Genomic DNA, 25,704 nt, shown 5'->3' on the forward strand with positions numbered 1-25,704 from the left:
AAACTCACCTTTATCTGAATTTAGAAATGAGAAGGTGTCCCAGGAACAAACTTATTTTGAAAATGAAGTATACACGATTTGGATTATTTGATTTGACATTGTATGGTAGACATTTTCCATAAATTGGATGAACTAAATTTGCAGCTCCACAGCTTTTTTTTTTAAGAAAGATTTTACTTACCTTTGAAGAGAAGGGAAGGGAGGGAGAATGAGAGGGAGAGAAACAGCAATGTGTGAGAGATAACATCCTTCAGTTGCTTCTCCTACACCCCCACCTGAAACCTGGTGTTGCAACCCTTGCATGTGCCCTGACTGGGGATTGAACCGTCGACTCTTTGGTTCACAGGCCCGCATTCAATCCACTGAGCCACACCAGCCAGGGCAAATGAAAATACCTGAGAGCATTTAGACAAGAAACAACATGCCAGAAAGTAGCCCATTACCACTCTGTAAAGTTGTGGCAATAGTTTTCAGATGTCAGCTTAAAAAATCTACAGTAGAGTAGGAATTTTAAAAATTCTTCCATGGGGCACAGAAGCAAAAGATTTAGAGACTGCTGCTGTAAAGTACTGGGGCTATAGGGAAAAGTGAGCAAGAAATAGAGTTAAGGCCCCAGTCCTGGGAATTTACATCCCAGCGTAGCTGTTCTTTTAACTCCTAATGCCACGCACTCAGGGAGGACTTCCTTGACTCTGATATTTACTTTTTTGTCTAGTGTATCTCTTCACTCCAGAGCGTAGCCTACATGAGAGCCCCGGACCTGGTCTGACTCGTTTCCAGCGCCTGGAATAGTGTCTGGCACTTTGCAGTGCAGAGTAAATGCTTGTTGAATACATACACAGATTTTGTAAGTTACGCGCCCATTTCACAGAGGGGTGAACTGAAGCCTTTGAGAGACAGAGGCAGTAGGTAAAAGACTGTGCAAGTCAGTCCTAGCCCGGAGCAGCTGTGGTCCCATTCCCCTCCGCCCTCCCCCGAAAGCGGAACCCAGGAGCGCCCACACTCATCCAGGCCGTCTCCCCTGTGGGTTCTCCACGCAGTGCACCCTGGGTCCCGCCAGGGGGCAGCAGAGACGGCCGCACCCGCTGAGCCTCCAGACCACGGGAGGCGAGAACTTCCGCTTCCGGGCAGTGCTGGCCGTTTCCGCTTCCGGCTACTTGTTGCCCGAGCCGCTGACAGAAGGATGGACCCCTTGGTGGCTCAGTGGTCCTCCCGGCTGCTGCAGCAGGTGGGTCCGCTTGAGGCCAGTGAAAGTGCTTGGAGGGGAGGAATCTGGCCCCAGCTTCCGCCAGAGCGGCGGCCACGAGGCGGCGGCCGCCCTGTCCCTCTCCGACGCGAGTGGCGGGGTCCCGAGTCCCGGGCCTGCGCTGCCTCGGAAGTGAACGCCCATCCGGGGATGGGATGGAGAGGACCCATCGTTTCAGGGCCCGGGTGACAGCGAGGTTCTGCGGAGCGGCGGGTCCCGCCCTCTCGGGGCTGGAGCCTAAGGAGTTCGTTACAGCCACTCCTCACTGTCCCTCCCTCCCAGCGCACACGTGGCCTCTTGCCGGGGAGGGCCGGGGACAGGCAACGAGCGAAGGGGATAAGAGCAGGAACCCTGCGCTCTGATTTGCAGCTCAGCCACCTGTATGTCCATGATACGAAGCAAGAGGAATTTTAGAAAGCCCACGGAAAGTGGATTCATCATCAAACAGGAGTTTGCTCTCTGCCTCCACACTCACAGCTTGCGATAGTGGGAGGGCTGAGAGGAAGGGAAGTGCTCTAAAGTAGTCAGGCAGCAGCCAAAGTCCAGTTGGTCGAGTAAATTGGCAAGTCCTTTACTGCTCTAAGCATATGTCCTTTGTCAGTGCCGGGATATAAGCACCTTTCCGCTGGGGTGTGGTAAGAATTACAGATGCAGTTTCTGAAGTGTTTAGGTCAGCTAATGTGTACTTATTCGTGGCACCTGTTTTTTGTTTGTTTTGCGGTTGTGGTTAGGTGCTGGTAAACATTCTGAAATTCCAAGTGAGGCCTCTCTCCCTAAGTAATGCGGTTAGGTTAGACGCTTTACTTACTTCTGAATTGGCATGTCTTTAATTTTAGGTATTAGAGTAAAAAAGCCTGGTCTAGGACCTCAGGCACTAGAGGGAACAAAGAGGGAAAAAATTGGGAAAGTCATTTTGTCCTCAAAAGGGCAAAAGGCAAAACACTTGAGCCAAAGAAAGAAACGAGGGATATGAGGCTTACCCCCTTGTGTGGTTAACACTCCCATCCCTCTCTCCCGACACACTCGATGTCTTCATCTTGTCGAGGGTCATCTGCTAATGCCATCAAAGACCCTGAGGAAGGAAAGTCACAACTTATCAAAGGGAAAGCCCTTCCTCCCTGTCCTCTGTGTCACGCCCTGGTGCAGAGGGGTGTGGCGGAAGTTCACCGTGCAGTTGATTACATCACGGAAGTCGTCAGCCATGCTGGAACAAACCGAGTGTCTTTTCTTTCACAGGAAAAAGAGATTAAATCTCTGACTCTTGAAATCGATCAGTTGAAAACCGGCGGCTGTTTAGTCACTTCTCCAGATCTGGAGCAGTTGCGGGAAGAAAGTTTAAAGTTAAAGTATCGACTGAATATCCTTCGAAGGGTGAGTCCGGTGGTGCTGGTTTCATGCTACACTTTGAATTCTTGTATCTTTAAAAAACCCCTTGTTACTGAGAAAGTTTACCCTGAGGAGTTTGGGGAAGGAGTAAAGGAACCCTGTTCTTTCTCCCGCCTTAGATAAGTGAGCACTAAGTTGTTGGTGCAAGTAATGGAGGAGTCGGGGCCGACTTGCCCCCCCCCCCCTTTGGAATGTTCCGACATACCACATGTTCGGCCAGCGTGAAGTTAGCTTCAAGTATGTTGGGACATTTCTTTCAACAGTTTATGCCTGTGCCTTTTATTAAAAATATATCTTTTGAAGTTTAAATAAGTGCATCATTCAAAGGGAAATGTTTCAAAATACACCCCCACTCCTCCTCTGCCCAAGCTGGTTATCTTACAGTCTTATTTTTCTAATTTATAGTGTCATAGTGGTTGAGTTCTTTTTCCAGTGAATATTTCAGAACAATTTTTCCCCAGGTCGCCTGTGCCATGTTTGTTGTTTGATGGCTTCATGCTCTAAGAGTGCTGCCTGTTTTGTCAATAAATGGAGTTGGCTTTAGCTGGGGTTTCATGGCTCGACCTGCCTTGGGGCCCACCGATGACACACCCTGGGGGTTGTCTGACTCCATGGTTGCCCTCCAGTGTGTGCCCTGCTCCCAGCCAGGCCGCACGGGCTCGGGTCCCGTTTGCCCCTCGTACTCTCCGGCTGCCCCACTCCCCTGAGCTCTTCGTCATTGCCTGTGTGTGGTCTGCTCTACCCCAGGCAGCTTTGTCTTCGAGTCTGCTGAAACCACAAAATTTCTTTCCCATGGAATCTCCCCCAGATGTCTTAATGTTTTTGATTACCTCATTCATTTGCACTTATTTATACTCATTTGTCTATTCTGTTTATTTCCGTTCAAAGGGATTATTAAATGCCTAGTATATGCAAGTGGCTACATGAAAGAGACAAAAGGAAGTGTAGTGCATTCAAATATGCGTGTCCATAGTACAAATTAGCTCTCGGGTTTTAAGAGGGGAGTGTCATGTGGAAGGCACATTGGTTGTTCCACAAATACTTTGGCCCCCTGAGTAACGGCGCCTGAGCTGAACCCCAGGCACACAAACACAACAGAAAATAGCAAGCCACAGACGGAAAAAAATAACAATGTGGGATGCCCATTCCCCCACCCCCTGCTCCTGGCTCACTCTGGCCACGTTGTCTGGCTTAGGAACACTCACTGGACGGTTTGTCTTGGGTGTTTTGCCTTTGTCTTCAGTAACTCAGCAGCTTCAGCTCTTCCAATCCCCCTTCCGTTGACCTGTCTATCCATATCGCTTTTAAAGGTAGTCTCCTGTTTATTTAGTACTCAGGAGGAATTACAGACACCTCTCTAACAGTGATGATGCTAAGGTTGCCATGGTGATAGTGCTCTTTCACGGAGTCATATAGGTTTTGAGTGATCTGCTTCTGATGCTGATTTTCTCATCAGCTCTGTTATTTTTATGATACAATTTTCGGCAAAATGTGAGGTGTTGAGTTATAGTGGACATGCTCGTGTCATATGTAGTATTTCTTAACCTCGTGGAGCTTTTTACTGTTTCGGGAGAGAAGAAGCTTGCACAGGTGAAACGGCTTGGGGAAAAAGGATTACATTTTAATCAAATACTAAATTGCATGGTAGATGGATTCCCATATGTGTGTTCAGAAATACATATACACCAAAAAGAATATGTGCATGTATACCAGTACCCCTGTTCTTTAACAACACAAAGATTAAGCTGTATTTGTAGTAGGCTTTGGGTTTTAGGATCCTATCTAAATAACTTTAATATTTGCTGTTGGGAATCCTTAGATTGTACAAAGCAAATCTCCCCCCTTTTTTGAGTGTTATCACAGAGTGGATCAGTTACTGATTAACTAAAAACTTAAATCCGGATGGTTGAGGGGGTAATTAGGTCAAGTGTAGAACTGGGACTCTGCACTCCAGTAGGACTGAGTTTGAACCTGCACTTTGCCACTTCTCCTCTGTTAATTGTGGCAACTTCCTTAATCTCGAGCCCCTTCGAGCCCACACGGAAGTGGCGGTGATGGTGACTCAGTTCTGTTGTGTAGATAAAGTAAGATAATGTGTACAGTAGCACACAGTGCTACTCTAATAATAGCTTTTATTATCGTTGCCACTGATGTTGCCATCATTGCCATTTGCGTTGACATAAAATTCTGATTAGTGTGTGAGTGACATTTTTGTTTGGAGTCCATTACAAGCACATACGTTCAGTCACCATTTCTTGACCTGCTGCCTGGCAGGTACAGTGCAGGGGGGCCAGGGATACAGCCACAAATAAGCACTTTTCCTACCTCCGGAAGTCTGGTGAGCGAGGCACATCATTTTGAGAAGGTATGGTAAGTGTAGTAATAGTAGAGGTGGCTGATTGCTCTCTGTCTTAAACAGTGTGTTCCACTTCACAGGAAACGGTAAGATAAAACAGCCTATCAGATAAATACATTTCATGCCTGGAAGAGATCAACATTTTAATGAAGAGAACATGTGAATACATTTTTTTTACTTTTTTTTAAATTTTATTTTTCAATTACAGTTTACATTCAATATAATGTATTAGTTTCAGGTGTACAGCATAGTAGTTAGATAGTTATGTACTTTACAAGGTTTTTTGCCTAGTTTTTGTACATAGGGTTTTCAACATTTGAAATATATATATATATATATATATATATCAAATGTTATACTGTTTTTTCAGAACGTCAGAGAAGCTAAGAAGATGATTTAGTCAGCCCTCTGTACTCCCTACTTCCGGTCCGTGTTCTGATAACGTAACTAAAGAAGGAAACTTGGGGCTTTTCCCACGCGTGTCTCCCCTGCGGGGGCACGGACGTGACCTGTGACTTTCCTCGGCATGCCCCAGATGTGAGAGCCTTGAACTGGGGGGGTGTGTGTGTTACTTTTTGGTTCTTCTCAGGACATTGAAAGTTCTTTCAAAGTGTTTGGGAAATTTTTATATGATAATTTAATATTTTATTGAGATATTTTTACTCTCTTCTTACAGAGTCTTCAAGCCGAAAGGAGCAAACCAACTAAAAACATGATTAACATCAACAGCCGCCTGCAAGAGATCTTTGGCTGTGCCATCAGGGCCGCGTATCCCGATTTGGACAACCCTCCGCTCATAGTGACGCCCAGTCAGCAGCCCAAGTTTGGGGACTATCAGTGCAACAGCGCTATGGGCATCTCTCAGGTGACTGCCTTATTCTGAAGCACTCTTCGTCGTGATTTGGTTTTCCTGCACATCATCATCATATTTGCCATCTACGTAATTTGTAGCAAATTATTATATATCCTCAGTAAAAAGAACATTTTCCACAATGCTGGAGAACCTGAGCAAAGGGAATGTATGTGTTTAATTTTTAAAGGGCACAGACCTGAAAGGTCCGTTAGGTTTTCCGTGTGTTATCGGTAGTTCAGGGCAGCAGTTGGTACTGGCACTGCCTTGTTTCCGTACTTCCCCTGTGTGTCTGGGGTTGTGGCCTGTTGTTGGTGTGCGTTGCAGGGTCGGGGATGAAAAGTTAGCCATGTGCCAACACCAGCATTTTCATCACACATTTGATGCAACTGTGGTGTCTTTGAGATGGGCTGTTGTATTTCATTTTCAGTCAGAATTCCCTGTTTTTAACAGCTACGTTGTCTAATGTGTTTGGGGTTAATTGCCCTGCTTTGGGGCTTTGCTTGCTTTTTTGGTTGTTAAATAGAAAGAGTTAATCAAAGTCCGGATTTTCTTCCCAGATAATTTTTATGTGTCTTCATTGGATTTAAGTTTATAAGGGTGCTTGTTATTACCCAAGTCTGTGTATTGCACACTTTCATGGTTTGAAAGTTAGAAATGTAAATACATTGGAAATAAGTGTAAGAACTAAAAACTTTATTCTGTCTTCATTAAAAGGTTACAGGTATGCGTGGCAATTCATTTTGAAATGGATATCACGTGGTTTTGGCACTTCTGTATTCTTGAGACTGTTGATGCTTCATGCTTTTCTTAAAAAAAAAGATTTTATTTATTTTTAGAGGGGAAGGGTTAGGGGAAGAAAGAGAGGAAGAGAAACATCAGTGTGTGGTTGCCTCTTATATGCCCCCTATTGGGGACCTGGCTGGCAACCTAGGCATGTGCCCTGACTGCGAATTGAACCGGCAACCCTGTGGATTGTAGGCTGGAGCTTAATTAACTGAGCCACACCAGCCAGGGCGATGCTTGATTCTTTAATCCATCCACTTACAAGTCATTGGACTTACCTGCCTCTGTGTTTTGTTGGTCTGCGTCAAATGCATCTAGTGCTTTGTCAGCGTGCATTTCTTAGTCACTTGCTGAAACCTGCTGTGTAATGAATTTTCTGTGTTGTATTATAGATGCTCAAAACCAAGGAACAGAGAGTTAATCCAAGAGAAATTGCTGAAAACATTACCAAACACCTCCCAGACAATGACTGTATTGAAAAAGTTGAAATTGCTGGTCCTGGTATGACAATGTTACCCTTCTTAAGCAGTTGTATTGATGCTGAATCCTTTTTGAAATAAAAATGAAAACCATTTTTAAATATAAATGCAGGGTTAAGACTTCTATACTGAACAAGACGGTGAAAGCACCTTGGATTGAGAGTTAGGAAAGTGAAGTTTTAGTCTAGACTTAGCTGCCTGATCTTAGCTGAGTTACTCTGCTTCTTTTTGACTGAGTTTTTCCATCAGCAAAAAGATAGGTCATGACAGATAAGTCTGTGCCTGTTTTCTGGTAAGAGATGAACAGATCACTTGCTGGGAGTGAAGGGGCCCTGAATCAAGTGAGCTTTCAGGAGAGCGGTCAGGGTTGAGGTCAGTGCGGGAACGGGGGTGCCAGCAGGGCTCAAGGCGAGGCCCCAGGGGGTGTCGGGATCCCAAAGAGTGCTGCCCGAGCCAGGTCAGCGCCAGGGGCCAGCGTGAGAAAAGTGGGGAAAGTCTTTGGGGAGAACGGTCCTTAAAGATGGGGGCCATCTGATCTTTTTCTCCCCTGTACTGTTCATTAGGTTTTATTAATGTCCACTTGCAGAAGGACTTCATATCAAAACAGTTGACCAATCTCCTGGTGAATGGTGTTCGACTGCCTGCCCTTGGAGAGCACAAAAAGGTATATGTACACTTCTAATTGATAGACCGATACTTAAAACTATATGAGAAGTGCTATCACTGGGGCTTTCACATCTCGTGTTGAGATTTAATCATTAACATTTGAGGTTATGAGCATAGCTGCGGTGTAGCCGTCTTCCTGGAGCTCGCTTGTGATGTGGTTTTTCTCTGCACTTTGTTTCAGAGGGCATTTGAGGCAGCCAGCTAATGTTTTGGAAATATTGCTGAAATAGAGCATAGATAATTTGTATAAACGAATCTGATTCTTTTTCAATTGATGATGGACAGATAGATTCATCAGAAGACTTAATGCAGTTGTATTACAAGACAAGCTACTATTTAAGTCTGGGATTATTATTATATATGTTATTAATGAATGTGTTAGCAGAATAAAATGTTTATGTCCCTTTTAAAAATCTCTTTATTGCATATAGTTGACATATAAATTACATTGTGTAATTTTAAGGTGTATAACATGTTATTTTGATTTATTTACATGTAATATGATTGCCTCTGTAGCTATATTTATCACATTACATAATTATAGTGCAACATCATTGTCTATAAAAATCTTCCTTTTTACTTTCTATCCTAGGTCGTAGTGGACTTTTCTTCTCCCAACATAGCTAAAGAGATGCATGTGGGCCATCTCAGGTCAACCATCATAGGAGAGAGCATGTGCCGCCTCTTTGAATTTGCAGGATACGATGTGCTAAGGTGTGTGCTCTTGCCTTTGGAGAGCTCAGTAGAAAACAATGAGTGTCTCTTGAGAAAGAATCTTTGACTAAGTCAGTGATTCGTGAGTGTGGTTTTGCCTCTGATCATCCAGTGGGTTTTTTTAAATAAATTGTGTCCTGGGCCTCTCCTCTGAACTAATAACTTTTTAGGTTCTCTGGGGGTGGAACCAAGGAAAAAAAATTACCCCCCTGCCATTCATTCCACAAATATTTCTTGAGTACCTCCTGCATGCCAGGTGTTTATACTCTGGTACGGGGAGAGGCTGGCAAGGGACAGGTTTTGCTGGGCCTTGTAGGCCGTGGTAGAAGTTGTGGTTTTATCCCGTAGTGTAATGGGGAGCTGCTGGAGAGTCTGGGTTTGTAGTCTCCAGGTTCCGCTAAGGACCACCACAGTAAAAGTGAGTCATAATTATTTTTGCTGATGGAGGGTCTTACCTTCAATTTGTCAAAAATGTGACTTCCATGAAACCCAGTTAAGCAGGGCACAATAATTAGTCTGTAATCTAATTGCAGATCACTCTGGCTTCTGTAAATAAGCCAGGCAAAGAAGGGAGAACCATGGTTAATGGGTTAGAAGTCTATTGTAATAATCCAGTTAAGAGGTGATCTGGTGATCTGAGATTAATTAAGAGCAGTAAGGGATGCAAAGTGGTTGAATTGACATATTTCATAGAATTTTGTCCATTGATACTTGAGAACTGCAGTATAAATTACAGAGATAATTGGTTGAAAAGTTAAATTTTCACAAAATTGTGGTAATGACCAACATTGGCTCAGCTGTCATTGTCCCAGTTAACTGCACAATAAAAAGATCACAGTCGGTTGATAGAAACTTCATTCATTTAACAAATCCTGGAGGCCTGGTTTGTGCAGCCTGTGTTACCGGATGTACCACATCTTGCCGTGTAGAATGTGCTCCCGTGTAAATGAGCACACACGTGTTTGAACACATACATAGGATTATTTATACCCATAGTATGTAGTCATTATACCATTGTATAATGCATGTCCTTATTTTCCCTTCAAAAATTTGCACAAAACGTGCGTTGCACATGGCAAAGCACGGTGCGTTGGTAAAGACAGCAGGCGTGGTCTCTGACTCTCGCAGAGCTCACAGACCGTTGGAGAACCAAGTGAATAAACAGTGCGATGTGCCGGCACCTAAATGTGGGTGGTTGCTAATGGAATATCATTCCCCTAAATTAATCGTGCTTATCGTTTTTAAATTATTTCATGTTTTCTGATTGGTTTTAGATTAAACCACCTAGGAGATTGGGGGACCCAGTTTGGCATGCTCATCGCTCACCTGCAAGATAAATTTCCAGACTACTTAACAGTTTCGCCTCCTATTGGGGATCTTCAGGCCTTTTATAAGGTTTGATACCAGTTGTTGTTATATTATTTGTGTATTTACCATTCATTGTAACTATTTACTTTCCCTAGAGAGTTCAGAATAGTGTTTGAAGCTACTGTGGGTCTAAATAAAAGTTGTAAAACTCCCCACCCCTTTAATACATTTGCTTTTGTGTTGGTGTATGGAAAAGATTAAATCCTACCACATTACCTGTTGTTAAGTGAGTTTAGGGGTTTGTTAACCTAAATATATTTTAATATTTAAACTTTTTTCTATCCCTTCCTAGTATTTAAAATGTTTTCTTTTAAGCATGTTATTTAAGCTTTTATTCATTTCTAGAGAGAGGGGAAGGGAGGAAGAAAGAGGGAGAGAAACATCGATGTTATCGGTTGCCTCTCACATGCCCCCAGCTGGGGACCTGGCCCTCCACCCAGGCACATGCCCTGACTGGGAATTGAACTGGTGACCTTTTGGTTCTCAGACCAGCACTCAACCCACTGAGCCACACTAGCTGGGCCTAAAATGCTTTTGATGCTGTTGTTTTCCTCTTAATTTTATATATTTTGAAAATGAAAACTCTTTCTTTCTGTTACTTAGTTTTAGAGAGAGGGGAAGGGAAGGGGAAAGAGGCAGAGAAACCTTGATGTATGAGAGAATCATTGATAAGTTGCTTCTCTCACTCCCCCAGCCAGTGACCTGGCCAACAGCCCCGGCATGTGCTCTAACCAGGAATCAAACCGGTGACCTTTCAGTTTTCAGGATAATGCCTAACCCACTGAGCCACACCAGCCGGGGCTATTATAAACCCTTCCATGTTACTGGGTGTACAGCTGCTTGGATTTTGTGGTATTGGTGTACCAAAGTTTATATTAACCTGTTGTTTATTTTTCCCCAATTTTGGGGGCTCTTACTTAGTGAATGATGTTGTACTTATAGGTTTTTTTCCTTTTTATAATGATTTTCTTATGATAGACAACTTCCTAAGAATAGGATTATTACATTAAAACGTAAACATTTCTGGGGTGGGGATATTTTTGTCTTTTGGTAAATATTTTCTAATGAGAAACTTGGAAACAGCCCTGGCTGGTGTGGCTCAGTGGATTGAGTGCCGGCCTGCAAACCAAAGGGTCACCAGTTGGATTCCCAGTCAGGGCACATGCCTGGGTTGTGGGCCAGGTCCCCATTAGGGGCAACGGGAGAGGCAACCACCCATTGATGTTTCTCTCCCCCTCTTTCTTCCTCTTTCTCCCCTCTCTAAAAATAAATAAATAAAATCTTCAAAAAAATTTTTAAAGCAACCAGAATATTTACTGATATCATCAAACAAATAAAAATAACTAATGCTCTAATGTTATAATTAGCTGTTGGAATTCTGTGCTCTGAGTATAATGAGGCAAATCTATTAGTGCAAGATGTTTATAATACGTTGCTAAATTTTAAAACCACAGTGAAAGGAAAGTCATGTATTGCCAGGTTTTGTTAAAGTACGTTGGTGTGTATTTGCAAAGAAATATCTGAAATTATGTAGCAGCATGTTGTTGTTATATATACACATTTTTTTACAGTAAACATGTTGCGTTCAAAATAGAAATAAAACAGTGAAAACCATTTTATTTGTAATGACAAATAATTCTTCCCCCAGGACTGTATCTGGAATAGGAACTAGAGCCCAGAAAAATCAGCACTGCCTGTTGTCTGTTACTTGTTGTTCTTCTGGAACAGACGGGAGCACTGGTGCGAGCGGGCTTTTGTGAATTAGAAAAGTGGAGGTATCACAGTGGTTAGAATTTTGTGTTTCAAGAAAAATTATTTCAAAAGAAATAATACGCACGCACGTTCTTTGGCACGTGCATTTGTAACGACCCCTGACCATTGAGCTAGAGCACGTGTTCTGGTGTTTTAAGTTTTCACTTCCTCCCTCTTTGGCATTGTGATGAATTTTGTTTGTTTTTTAACAAATGGACAAATTCTTAATCTAAAATACGGAGTCAGCTCTTTTTATAAAGCTTAGTTTTCTCTTCTTGAACCTAGGAATCCAAGAAGAGATTTGATACTGAGGAGGAGTTTAAGAAGCGAGCGTACCAGTGCGTGGTTCTGCTGCAGAGTAAAGACCCAGATATCATAAAGGCTTGGAAGCTTATCTGTGACGTCTCCCGCCAAGGTGGGTTTCTAGATTTTGTTCCTTCATCAGAAAGGACTATTGCATGTAGTGCCCATGAGTTATTACACAGAGTTGACCTTAACTGACACGGTAAACTCTCAAGGACTAGCAAGTGGACTTTTTCTTCAAAATTTTCTGAAACTGAAACAACTGTTAAGAAAGTTTATTGTGAGAAGCAGTTGCAAATTTAATTTTCTCAAAAGTCAGTCAAAATTAGGAAAGAACGTGGAAAAGAAAAAGAAAAGATCCAATTTCAGTAGCAAGTAAAGCCACTTAGGAATAGATCTGTAGAGATGTGCAGGACCGAAATGGTGCGAAATACACAGCAGATGTAACAGAGCGTCTGGGTGGAGTGTCGTGCAGAGCCCCCTACTCATTCAAATGCATTTGTCATTGAAGACAATTCCAAGTTTTCAGACCTGACGGTAATTGGAAAGGTCACTTTGAAGAATAAAAGGACAAGAACAGCCAGTAGATCTTCGAAAAAGAAGGCTAATGCTGGCTGTTTTAAAGCGTTAGGCAGTAAAATGTTTTATGACGCTGCGGGGGGTAGTGTTTTGTCACAGTTGCCTAGCTAGACAGACAGGTAAATGGTGCACATCAGGAAAAACTGTCAAAAAACTTAGTAAATATTTGATCCTCAAATAAGAAAAGCTTTTGTTTCTTTTTTCTCACATTTAAAAAAAAATAAAAGTTACACAGGAAATACATGCTGTTTTCAGGGAAAATATGTAAATGCAGACAGGAAAAATAAAATTATTTTCTGTTAATATTTTGATATGTTCCATATTCTTTCCACATTTTCAAAATGGCAGTGTATATGTCATATTCTGTAGCATACATTTCTTAAATATTATTTTCTTCCTTCCAAATATTGCAACTACATAATAAAATTTTTTAATGTAAGCTGTTTGTTTGTTTAAGTTCTTAACCATTTTCTTCACCCGGTGACTTTTTTCCCTAGAGTTTAACAAAATCTACGATGCATTGGACATATCTTTAATAGAGAGGGGAGAGTCCTTCTATCAAGATAGGATGAATGATGTCGTAAAGGAATTTGAAGATAAAGGTAGGCACTCTTTTTAACTCTTATTATGGAAATTGTTTTTCAAAGATTTTGTTTATTTATTTTTAGAGAGAGAGGAAGGACAGGAGAAAGAGAGGGGGAGAAACATCAATGTGCAAGAGATGATCAGATGCCTCTCTCATGCCCGCAGCTAGGGACCTGGCCTGCAAACCAGGCACATGCCATGGCTGGGGATTGAACCAGCGGCCTTTTAGTTCACAGGCCGGCGCTCAGTCCACTGAGCCACTCCAGCCAAGGCTTATTATGGACATTTTTAAACAAAGGCAAAAATGGATAGATTCAGTGCCCCCTAACTCCATGTACTCGTCACCCAACTTCAACGGTAATGAATACTGGGCAACCTTGTGTCTCTGCACTACTTACATCATACATCATTTCATCCATAACGACTTTGGTTTGTATCTAAGTGAACAGGCTCTTACTCCCAATCCAAAATTATGGAACCATTTATCACTCCATGAAAATTAAAAATAATCTCTTGTATTATTAAATGGCCCATCAGAGTTTAAATATCCCAAATAGATTCACAATCTTTTTTAATCACGAGGGTTTCTCTTTCAGAGTCTGAACATTACAGTTTTTAGTATGTATCTTAAGTTCTGTGAATCCATAGGTATCTCTTCCTTCCCTCCCTTTTTTTCTTTTGTTGAAGAAAGTGCGCTGTTTGTTTTATAGAATTTTCCATATGGTGTTAGTTAATATAATTCCTTTGCCTGTGTTTTCTAAAGAGGCTTGATTAGAATCTGGTTTGTGTTCTCTTTTCTTTCTTGTTTTGTCTCTTGTTTATTTGCAAGAGTGCAAACAATGTCAGATGGGCTCTTTTTGTGATGCTAGGATGTGTTAATGGGTTCAGGTGTTGTCACCTGATCTATTACATTTTCCTGTTGGACTTCCACACCCCCCCCCCCCCCCCCCCTGCCAAGGGTTTTAGCAACCATTGATCGTGACTGTTCTAGCAGCTGGAAAATTCTGTCATTCCTTCTTTCTTTGTTACCCGGAACTACTGCCGTACTGAACTTTGTCACATTTGGTTATCCTGATGTACAGTTTACATAAGATAGTAAAAATGCTTGATTTCGTTTTTCTGTATCGATTTTCAGAAGAATAAATTAGTTTCTTAGCCTCTTCCAGATATGACAGCTTAGTTGTTCTTAGTGTTATTATAAATGAGGTTAATATGTTTTATATTTTCAGTTACTTGCCTTTATTATTTTTTCAATGCTCAAATTTTTGCTAGTGGTAACTGCCTCACATTAGCTTTCATTTTTTTTTTTTCTTTTTCTTTGTTTTTCCTGCTGAATCCTATAGTGTTTGATAGTTTACTTGGTTTCTGGTATATGATATTTGAGGATTATTTTGTACATTTTTGCCTTATATCTGAAGTCAACTAATCTGATATCTCTAAGAAAGCCTGGTTACTTGAATGGGAAATGGTATTTATCCATCACAATCTGGGGCCAAGGAGGCCATACTTTTAAGATAATACAGTTTTAAGATTTCTTTAAACGATGAGAAAAGAGGCACAGAGAAATTAGTAACTTCCCAAGGTCACATGGCTAATAAGATTAAAAACATTCTCCAAACACTGCATTTTTATACTGCCCTTACCAAGCATCAGTTTCCTAACCTGTAAAAAAGCAAAAATAATAGCATGTACTGCATAGAGTTATTGTGAAGGTCGAATAACACTTGGCGTAGTACTTGGCACATTATAATACTCAAATATAGCTGTCGCTATTGTTGCCATGTTCTTCAAATACATTTCGAGAGGCAATGACAGAAACTGCATCTCCCTCCCAGAGGGAGGCTGTAGCTGCAGCTTGAAAACAAGGCATGGATCTAGGTGTTCTGTGTCTGCTCGGCAGGCGGGCTCCATTGAGGTGTGTTGCAAAGAGTTTGGGAGCCAAGTGTAGTGCGAGTCCAGCAGACGGTCAGGGTCGCTCCCCTGTGCCCTGCAAGCACCCTGGGCACCCAGACAGCCGGGACGGTCACCGTTTTCCAAGGCATAGAGGTCACGGAGAGAAAAGAAGCATGTACTGTCCTAGCTCTCTAATAAATTTCCTGTAACGGCTCAGCATTTATATTTCTTCAGGGTTCTTTTAACGTTATTAATGAAGATTCTTTTTCTAGGATTTGTGCAAGTGGATGATGGCAGAAAGATCGTATTTGTCCCAGGATGCTCCGTACCTTTAACCATAGTAAAATCAGATGGAGGTTACACATACGATACATCCGACCTGGCTGCGATTAAGCAGAGACTGTATGAGGAGAAAGCAGATGCGATTATCTATGTGGTGGACAGTGGACAAGTGAGTTCGTAGATTTGTTTGTGTTCTTACATTGTCTGATTGCGTGTGAGATGGTATGGTGAGGTTGGTGGCATTTGGCACTCGAGGACTATAGATTTTCCCCAAAATCGGGAAGAGCGTTGTAACGTGGGAGAGAATGGGGTTTGGATTTGGTCCAACTTGGACACGTCCCAGCTATTTGGCTCGTCCCCATAAGCTGGAAACAGTGTTCCTTCTCTGAGCCTCAGTGACCATTCCTATCTGAGATGGTGGTTGTGTGACAGGAAATTGAATTGAATTTAGCCCATGAACCTGCCCTAAATTCAGTTGCTTCAAAAACTTTTGAACGTAGAAAGTATAACAGTCCTGCTCTTACTGTTTCTCACATATGGGGAATAAAAAAGAGCTTTTAAAATTATACTTGCCGTACAAGATTTGTGAGCGATTTGAATTTTACAGATCTTTATCCTTAAGCACAAAAAAGCTTTAAGTCGTTTTTTATAATTAGAAAGTTTACCAAGTAGCGTTCTGTTCTGTTTCTTTGCAGTCTGTGCACCTCCAGACGGTATTTGCCGCTGCTCAGATGATGGGTTGGTACGACCCTCAAGTCACTCGAGTGTCTCATGCCGGGTTCGGTGTGGTGCTGGGGGAAGACAAGTAAGTCCGGGAAGTCTAAGGCGGTAATGACATGCCTGACCCCTAAATTTCCTTGGATGAGGCCGCATTGCATCTGATACCATATCAGAATTTTAAGAGTCCACAATTTGTTTAGTCTGTTTATGCTCTAATGGTGAATCAGCTGAGCTGTTGTGGACTCCCGTCTTGTCACTGCCAGAGAGCGTAACCATTTAGGGAGATCTGTGCAGAGCTGAAGGAGAACAAACTGTAGACTTAACAGATTTAAGGAGGGTTTTCATTTCCACAGATCTAAATTGTAACTTCTATCACAGTATCTTCTTAGATTTCACACCAAATATTCAACAGTGTATTTCAAGCATTTTGCAAATGTCTGTGTTTTAAGATTCACAGCTTCCATTTTTATGCTCATCTCAAAAATACTAAGTTTATTGAGACATGCATGTCAATAGCCATACTTTCCGTTTTTCTGTAATCAAGTTCTTCCCCACATTGTGCTCAGCCTTTATGAAATTAAATATAAATACAAGCAATTATTTATACACAGTATTCTTCGATTCCAAGGCACAAAATTTTTAACATTTCACATCCAATACAGATTACTTAGCTATTTAATCAGTATGTCTTTAAAATCTTTGGCATTTTAGATTTGGTGACACAGCCCAAATACTACCATTACACAAAGACAGTAAGGCTTATGAAAACCACTGGAACCAGCTCAGGTGCCCAATTAGCTGATGTGCAAAAGCCCTAATGAAACATATAAAAGCCAGGTTAGGCGTGTCAAAGTATTATAGACAGAGATTACATTAAGATCAAAGACCTTGTTGGCATCAACAGGGAACACTTTTAGCCCCAATGTATGCATCTTCTGCAGAGCTGCACTTTTTTGCCATCAGAAGTCCTTGGGTCCTTGTGGTGTTCATGGTGTTAAGAAAGTGCTGGAAAGCTGACCAATGAGCGGAGTGTTGCTTACTGTATCTAGTTTCCTAACTGTTGACTTTGTTGACTGACATTTAGATGGTTATTCCTACAGTTAGGTGAAATTACCAAATTTGCTTTTGTTTTTTATATTTATCACCAATGTTCACATCTTAGCATTTAACTTCCTTACGTGATGGCCATGGGATTTTGTTGATGATTTATTTTTTGTTGTTGTTTTATATTTCTGCACTCTCAGCATCGTATAATTCTGGCATCCAAGACCATTAAAGTGAAGAGCAGTCTTAACGATGGTTAGCCAGTGGCAGCCTACCACATTTTAAATATTTACGTTAAAATGCCCACAGATTTTGCCACCTATATTTTGTTGAAATTTTTCTGCATTAAAATATTTTACAACAAATAATTTACCCTTTTATTTAATCACCTTCTCGCTGTCCCTTGGACGCCTGTTCACTGAGCGCTGGCCAGGCCCGGCCTTGCCCAGGGGCTCCGCAGTGCCCGCGAGGGCTCGCGGGACAGAGCAGCTCTCCGTGGGGCATGTTAAAGTGTCCGCGCCAGGCCCACCAGGGGCAGGGCCTGGCTTGGGTCTAACATGGGTGTTAGGCTTCTTTTTTCTTTTTTTTTTAATTAATTAATTTGTTTTTATTGTATTTTTCCCATCCTCATTTAGTCCCCTTATACACCTTTTTTTTTTCTTTTCTTTATTTTAAGATTTTATTTATATTTTTAGGACAGGGAAGGGTGGGGGGAGAGGGAGAGACACATCGATGTGAAAGAGAAACATCAATCAGTTGCCTCTTGTATGCACCCAACCGGGGACCAACCCCACAACCCAGGCAGGTGCCCTGACCAGGAATCAACTGGTGGCCTTTAGCTTTTCAGCTGGCGCCTGAGCCACACGGGTCAGGGGTAGGCTTATTTTTTGAAAGCTCTTTTGGTATTCAGATATGCATCCCTTCACTGGTCAGAGTAGTAGACACAAAAACCAAAAATTCCAGGCAGGTACAGGTAGGGAGTAATGGAAAAAAACAAAACAGTTTTTGCAAAATAGTGATGTTAAAGAAGGCTTCACTTAGCCCTTTGCTAAGTTTTGTGGCGGATATCATTTCATCAGACAGAAGATTTGCAGGTTCTTGGACACCTGAGGAGGGGACGGCTTTTCTTGTGGAAAGCCGTGGAGTAGTTCCTGTGTTTCTGGGATAATGGAAGAGTTTCAGTTCTGTGACAAAGGACAAGAATGTCCTTTCTAAGGCACTTCTGAAAATACAGCTTTCATAGGAAGTACCACAGTCATTTTGGTAGGCTTTATGCGAGAAAGAAAAGAGTGCATCATTGTACCATCGTTCTGTTTGAAGGATTTTTAAGCTCTTCAGCTGATTATACTCTGCATGCAGGGTTGGTTAGTATATAGGGAAAGGCTAGTGAGATTCCAGTTAAGAATTTGCCTACTTCCCAAACAATTCTAGAAGCAAAAGTGTGTCTTACTAATAATTTTTCTAAGAAGGTGAAATAAGTAAGCCAAACTTTGTGTTGAGGAAAAGGAACAAAGTAACAGATGGCGTGTTTCTTCCGTCCAGGGAGCGGATGAACGGTGGACACGTGCAGAAGCCGTTAGGGGCCTGGAGTGGAGGGCGCTGCGCGTTGAGGGCTCCGGAGGAGGGGCACTTGGAAGGGCGCCTGTTCTTTCTTTCCGCGTGCCCCCTGGTCGCAGACTGAAGTGGGCCAGTGTCACGCCTCCATTTTTAAAGGTTTCTAAGTCAGGTCTCTTTCAAAATCCATTTAGTTAGACATTTCATTAAATTTTTTTAGGAAGAAGTTTAAAACACGTTCAGGTGAAACAGTGCGCCTCATAGACCTTTTGGAAGAAGGGTTGAAACGATCCATGGACAAGTTGAAGGAAAAAGAACGAGACAAGGTAATTCCAGGCCTTATTTACATATTGTGTATCATGCATTGTGTGGTGAGTTTCTGTTTTTGTTTTATTGATGGCACTGGGAAGGATTATAAGGACTCAGTCCACTTACCACAGGCTTACATTACTCAGATTTTATTGCACAGTAAGTTTGTTGAATTGCTGAACATTTATTTTGAAAATACAGTTCTTGGCTCTTACAAAATAATGGCATCTTCTCCTTTGTCAATATAGCATAGTATCCCTGCTTTTTTTTGGCAGTTTACCTGTCTCTGCCTTGAACCAGTGATGGGAGACCATTGCGCACTGAGGCAGTCTGAGTTTCCAGCCTGCATTAGCGTCTCCGACTGCTGAGCTCCTTTCCCTGGGAGTGTTTGTAGAGTAGGCATAGCGGCCAGCCCCTACCACCCGGCACCACTGATGAGCCGTCAGAATAGGAAACACAACGGGTAGGCTTGTGCTTCACTTTATTAAAAATTTCCAAGGAGCCCTGGCTGGTGTGGCTCAGTTGGTTGGGCGTCCTCCCACAGAGCGAGAGGTCGCCGGTTCAATTCCCAGTCAGGGCACATGGCTGGGTTGCAGGTCCGGTCCCTGGACGGGGCGTGTATGGGAGGCAGCTGATCAGTATTTCTCTCACATTGATGTTTCTTTCTTCCTCCCTTACCCTCTCTCCGAAAATAAATAAATAAAATCTCAAAAAGAATTTCCAAGGAGCTCCCACCAGTAGTAATACATGGTTGTTCCAGTTGCCCCGTGTCTCCATCAGCGCCTGGTTTCGTCCATCTTGTATCACAGCCTTGCTCACGAGTGTGCAGAGGCTCTCACTGCGGTTAACACGTGCATCTCCCCGGTGCGGAGTGATGGTGATTGCCTTTGAGTGTGCTTACTGGCCATTTAGACATTTTCTTTTATGAAGGACCTGTCCAAGTTTTTGCCAAGTGTTGGTTTTAAACTGGCAACATTTTTCTTTTTATCGACATTTTTATTCCTGTGTACTTTATTCCTTCCTGCAGTTTTTTACTTCCAACTATGATTATTTTCATTTGGCCCGAAGATCTTCTTTCAGTATTTTTTGTAGTGAAAGTCTGCTGGTGACAGATTTTGTTAGCATTTGTTTGAAAATATCCTTATATCACTTTCGGTTTGAATAATATTTTTATTGTGTGGGTATAGAATTCCAGTTAGACTGTGTTAGGGCTGAACTATTTCAGTGTAGCCTAACTCAAAGGGTGAGTGTTTAGTCTTGAAATATGCCCCTCGTGGTCTCACGAGGACATTTACCTAAACAGCTGCTGAAGTCTTTTCATCTCTTCAGCCACGCGCTTGCTCTCTCCGGCTCGGTGCTCTGGGAGTCGTGTGTGCCTTCCAGTAGCAGCCACTGGGCCATTGGGAAGGATTCTGTGTTCAGAGGTTTTCACTCTTCTTGGGTTCCCCCTCCTTGGGGGTTTTGTCCTCACTTCCTTGGCGGCCCCAGTCTCTGCACTGCCCTACCCGAGCGAGACCGCCTTTTTCCTGCCTGGGTTCTGTCCTGCCCAGCCCAGCACGCAGGGACTCGGAAAACGCCCTCGGGGAGAGTGCCAGATGGATGTGCAACTGGCTTGTGTCCCTTATCGCAAAGGTGAATGGACCCCCTAAGCTTTGCTTGTGTTGATGCTGTCTGGTGACTTCAGATTGTTGCTTCATATAATGTTTCCACCACTTACTTTTTTCTGGTTAAGATTTTGTCTATTTACGTATTTATTTATTTCACAGAGAGGTGAAGGGAGGGAGAAAGAGAGGGAGGGAAACCCCGATGTGCGAGAGAAACAGCAGTCGGGCACCTCGTGTACACCCCCAGCCAGGAGCCTGGCCTACAGCCCAGGCATGTGCCTCGACTGGGAACCAAACCGGCGACCTGTGGGTTTGCGAGACAACGCCCAACCCACTGGGCCATACCAGGCAGGGCAATTTTTCCAGCTTTTAAATAGTTGCTTTTGGTGGAAGGGTTCGTGTACTGCAAGCTACCAAATCACATCCAGAACAGAAATCCTTCCTTACTACTGTGTGTGGCCTTATAAACAATGCTCCGGTGTGGGACCAGATATTGGCAAAACGGTGCATGAGATCTTCCTCCTGCTCTTGACATCCTGCTTTGATTTCCATTCATTACTTGACCTCAGTTTTCAGATTTTATTGTACAAATCAAGTTTCTTATAGAAACGTTCTTTGTTATGTGTAGCTGATGAGTTATACTTTCATTACTTTCTTCGTAGATAGGCCCGCGTTGTTCTGCAGCGTACTGACAAAGGCGCACCAGAGGGTGCTCCCAACCTCCTCTTCTGTCTGTGAGACACCAGCACAGAGACAGTGGGCAGTGAGCTGTGAGGTTTGTTTCTGTTTTTCCGTAAGGTCTTGACTGCAGAGGAGTTGAAGGCTGCTCAGACGTCCGTTGCTTACGGCTGCATCAGATACGCCGATCTTTCCCACAACCGGTTGAACGACTACATCTTCTCCTTTGACAAAATGCTGGACGACAGAGGAAACACAGCCGCGTACTTGTTGTACGCCTTCACCAGAATCAGGTAATTGTGGGCACAACACTGTCCTATTTCCGATCGAATGATGATCGCTTTTCATTTATACCGGTCACGTCTCGTTATGTGTTGTGGAGCACCTAACGGAGAGGAACGGTGGTTGCTGCGTGGTTTTCCAGGTCCATCGCACGCCTGGCCAACATCGATGAAGAGATGCTCCAGAAAGCTGCTCGGGAGACCAAGATCGTTTTGGACCATGAGAAGGAGTGGAAACTGGGCCGGTGCATTTTACGGTTCCCTGAGATTCTGCAGAAGATTTTAGACGACCTGTTTCTCCACACGCTCTGTGATTATGTCTACGAGCTGGCGACTACTTTCACTGAGTTCTACGACAGCTGCTACTGTGTAGAGAAAGATCGACAGACTGGTGAGTGGCGCCTCCAGTGGTTACGTGGCAGACGGGGCACCAGCGGGGTGTTTGTTTGAATTGGGTATGAGTAGCTTTGAACTTGTTTGTTGTTGTTGTTGTTGTTTTTTAAAGATTTTATTTGTCTTTAGAGAGAGGGGAAGGGAGGGTGAAAGAAAGGGAGAGAAACATCAGTGTGTGGTTGCCTCTCACACGCCCCATATTGGCAACCTGGCCTGCAACCCAGGCATGTGCCCTGACTGGGAATTGAACTGGCAACCCTTTGGTTCTCAGGCCAGCACTCAATCCACTGAGCCATACAAGCCAGGGCTGAACGTGTTTTATTAATGGAACTGCTCTTCTCCCTTTTCCCCAAACAATTTCACAGTTATCCGTATCATATATAACAGACAAAATTGAACTAGCTCTGATAAAAGTATTAATGGAATTCTTCCCACTCCCAGACAGACCAGTGCTCCCGCCCTCGTGCACATGGCCTAACACCGTAAGGCTCCAAAGAGAACAACTGGGAGAGCACTCGCTAGGGATAAGACGCTTCCAGCACTGGCAGGGTGACGAAGGGTGCCAGGGCAAGCCTGCGGGTTCCTGATGATGGGAAGCTACCCTTGGTGGGGAAGCGATACATTTGGTTTTTACCCTAGGCTTTCTGCTCTGTCATGGTACAACGTTAATGAAGTACACTGAGTTAATGTGTCACAGGGCAAGTGGGTATTTCTGAGGGTTGTTCCTGTGAACTAAAACTGTATTAGGAAAGAGAATCTCAGCATTATCATGATATTAAAGTTTATACTTACATAAGAAGTTGAGGCCTGGGAAAGATCTCTGAATTTTAAAAGGCAAGATGAAATTTATAGTTGTGATCATTTCAAACCTTGTATCTGTTGTCTTTATTATCAGATAAAAATAGACTTCAAGATTTTTTTACTTATTTTAGACAGAGAGAAGGAGGGAGAAAGATAGGGAAAGAAACATCAGTGTGTCATTGCCTCTCCCACAGCCCCTACTAGAGACCAGACCTGATCAACAACCCAGGCATGTGCCCTGACTGGGAATTGAACCTGTGACCCTTTGGTTCACAGGCTGGCGCTCAATCCACTGAGCCATGCCAGCCAGGGCAGAAACACCTTTATTTCTTGGATTGTCTCTGTAGTTTAAAGTAAAGGTGATTCTGGTTAAAGCCTCAAAACATCTGTGAGTTGGGCTTTTTACTTCTCAGTAAAATCCAGAAGTAACATAGGTCCTTTAATAATGATTTTGAAAAAGAAAAACAAATTAATTACTGTCTTTTTTCTGTCCTCCCAGGAAAAGTACTGAAGGTGAACATGTGCCGCATGCTGCTGTGCGAAGCAGTGGCCGCTGTCATGGCCAAGGGGTTCGACATCCTGGGCATAAAACCCGTCCAAAGAATGTGACCCGTCCGAGATTCGAACACTGTTTTCACCGAAGTGGCCATTAGCACTGTTTGCTTTTTTACAATCATGTGGATATAAAAGCAAGTAAATGAAATTTGTCAACTATCTATTTAATATGTGGTTCTTTATCACCAACAACTAGGCTCCTGAAAAGAAAAAAAAGTACGTTTACAAATATGTTTATTTCCGTTGAGCATTAAATCAGTATGACTTAGTGGAAGACGAGGAGTAACCTAGGGCCTGTGTGCCACAGTGAGAGTGTTTATTGGCACGGCAGGGATGTTTTTATTAATTTGAATTAGATAAGGAATCCCATTCACTGAGCCCTACTGTAGGCCGCCTGAACTTTTCACGCCTTCATTGTCCGATTTAGTCCTTATTCCATCGTTCTGTCGTATGTGCTTATCCCTGTTTAACGAGTGACGAAAGTGAGGGTCCCCAGAAATAAGGAACCCGCCCTGGATAGCTCAGGAACAAAATTGGGATTCCTGTCCAGCTCCCTAGTCTAAGCTCTGTGCATCTAGCAAAAGACGGCACTGGCAGTGTGATAGGCCTGGGTTCAGGGGAAGGCGCAAGAACATTTAGCAGACTGGAAATTTCCCCAAAGTTCCAGATTAACTCGATATCCCATTGGTCATGTGCCAGTTCTAGTTGCCAAGGAAGCTGGGAAAACTTGAATATCTAAGCAAAGAAGAACAAGATTGCCATGATCTGTTTAGATCAGTCAAGATTCATTCTTTGAGCTTGGTATATTATTTCACTCCATGAAACGAGTTCCAGTGGGACAGAAGGTAGAGCTTTTTGATGACAGTGACGGGGGTCAGCGGAGGCGGGGCTACTGCTGACGGCTGGGGCGGGAGTTAATGTAATCTGCCCACACAGGGCCGCAAGGGGAGTCCGTGTGAAGCAGTGAACACAGTGCCTTGAGAAACAAGTGCTTAATAAACACGAACGGTATTTCTCCATTGTTTCCAAGGATCTCCAAACTCAAAACAACCTGAGAGATGATCTCAATGCGTTACGACAATAGTACCGGTTACAAACAGACTGGTAGGTAAAGTCTGGCGTGTCCACATCAGACCACAGCTCCCTTTGACAAACCCGGGAGCCCGAGCAGCCTCTTCCTAGCCTGCCGGCCGCAAAGAGACAGTCTGCCTGTACTACGGAGTCCGTGGGTCAGAAGATCCAGGAAATCTTATGAGTGCAAAACAGCATTCAGTGAGGAATGGAAGGAAATAATAAAACTCCGTGGGAGTGGAACTAAAGGTTCTGATTACTTCATAGACCGACAAACCGGTCTCTCGGCTTCCTGAGACAATACTCTCTGGTTCCATCTTTGAAACGTTGTCTTACTAGAAATTATAGGAATACAAGGATCATTAGGTAATGTAGTTAATACCAAAAACTTTCCCTTAGGAGGTAGTAAACCTCTGATTAGCCTGTGTTTAATGCGCCAACCTTTGGGAAAATAAAAGACTGTCAGAAAACAAAGCTGGAATTCTCGGTGGGGGAGTAGGACTGGGGGCAAGTGGAGAGCCGCAGACCAGACCCGAGTGGGTGGGGGACGCTTGAGGCAGCCCCGAGTCAAGGTTGGGTGGGGAGTCCTGGGACACAGACCGAGCCCAGCCAACAGCTCCCTGTGTGACCTTTGGCCGTCGGTCTCCTGGTACAGGGGTAGGGGAGGGGCAGGCTAGACCATTTCTAATGCCCCTGCCTCGCAGCCCTGACATCCAATAATTCTGACACGCACTTTAGTAGCTGGCTGCCTGCCAGATTCCAATTGTCTTTTATCACTGAGTTATATTTTAATCCCACTAGTGTTGGAAAATATACACATGCCTAATTCTAAAATGTATTGTTTCAATTCAGGGAAATTGTTGAGACTTGCTTTCCAGGCCAGGAGTTTTTCAGTTTTTACAAATGTTTCATGTACGCTCGAACATATGTGATGTCTACAGTTTTTTGGATACACTATCCTATACTGCTCTTTAAATCTTTTATATCCAAACAGCAGCAAAATTGGTGGAGTAAGGAATGTCAAAAGGCTACCCCTCCGTAGAAGGAATAAAAAACTGGCAAAATCTGTCATAATCAAATTTTTCAGAACTCTGGAAACTGAAAACTTGCAGTGACCAGGGAAACATAATCAAGAAGAAAGAGCTGAATCTTGGTAAGAATGGAGAGCTTTGTGGCATTTTAACTTACCTGTCTCCATCTCCCCAGCTCAACAGTGGCTTTGAAGATAGCAGCCACATTCGCTGTGAGTATGCCAGTTCTACAGTGAGTACAGTGGAACTAATTTGCAAAGAATTATTTGTTTCTTTTGAACGGTCTGGCAGTTCCTCGGAGTACCAGCTCAAAGAGCGTGCCTTTGTTTTACCTAACTCATAGTTCTTCCAGTACAGAGATGGCTACCTAGAGACCATTTATCAAAAACATTTGCAAGCAAATGTATGAGTTGCTGCT

General features: G+C 43.1%; 1 protein-coding gene across 3 annotated transcripts; it reads left to right on the forward strand.

Moving 5' to 3' along the window:
• The first annotated feature begins 1,112 nt into the window (after positions 1–1,112).
• Positions 1,113–24,195, forward strand: RARS1 (arginyl-tRNA synthetase 1). Of its 3 annotated transcripts, none has more exons than XM_028528732.2 (15): positions 1,113–1,228; positions 2,483–2,617; positions 5,665–5,853; positions 7,017–7,125; positions 7,667–7,767; positions 8,362–8,483; positions 9,758–9,878; positions 11,889–12,018; positions 12,983–13,087; positions 15,236–15,414; positions 15,941–16,050; positions 18,784–18,889; positions 21,275–21,447; positions 21,579–21,826; positions 23,129–24,195. In XM_028528732.2, the coding sequence occupies exons 1-15, from the start codon at positions 1,184–1,186 to the stop codon at positions 23,236–23,238; spliced, it is 1,983 nt and encodes a 660-aa protein (XP_028384533.1). In that variant the 5' UTR covers positions 1,113–1,183; the 3' UTR covers positions 23,239–24,195. The 3 variants fall into 3 exon arrangements, with proteins under 3 accessions (XP_028384533.1, XP_035870787.1, XP_035870788.1); XM_036014894.1 differs by having other exon boundaries at positions 15,236–15,410; positions 15,937–16,050; XM_036014895.1 differs by lacking the exon at positions 2,483–2,617 and having other exon boundaries at positions 1,145–1,228.
• Positions 24,196–25,704: the final 1,509 nt, after the last annotated feature.

The sequence above is a fragment of the Phyllostomus discolor genome, chromosome 13 (genome assembly GCF_004126475.2).
Source record: "Phyllostomus discolor isolate MPI-MPIP mPhyDis1 chromosome 13, mPhyDis1.pri.v3, whole genome shotgun sequence".
Classification (NCBI taxonomy): domain Eukaryota; kingdom Metazoa; phylum Chordata; class Mammalia; order Chiroptera; family Phyllostomidae; genus Phyllostomus; species Phyllostomus discolor.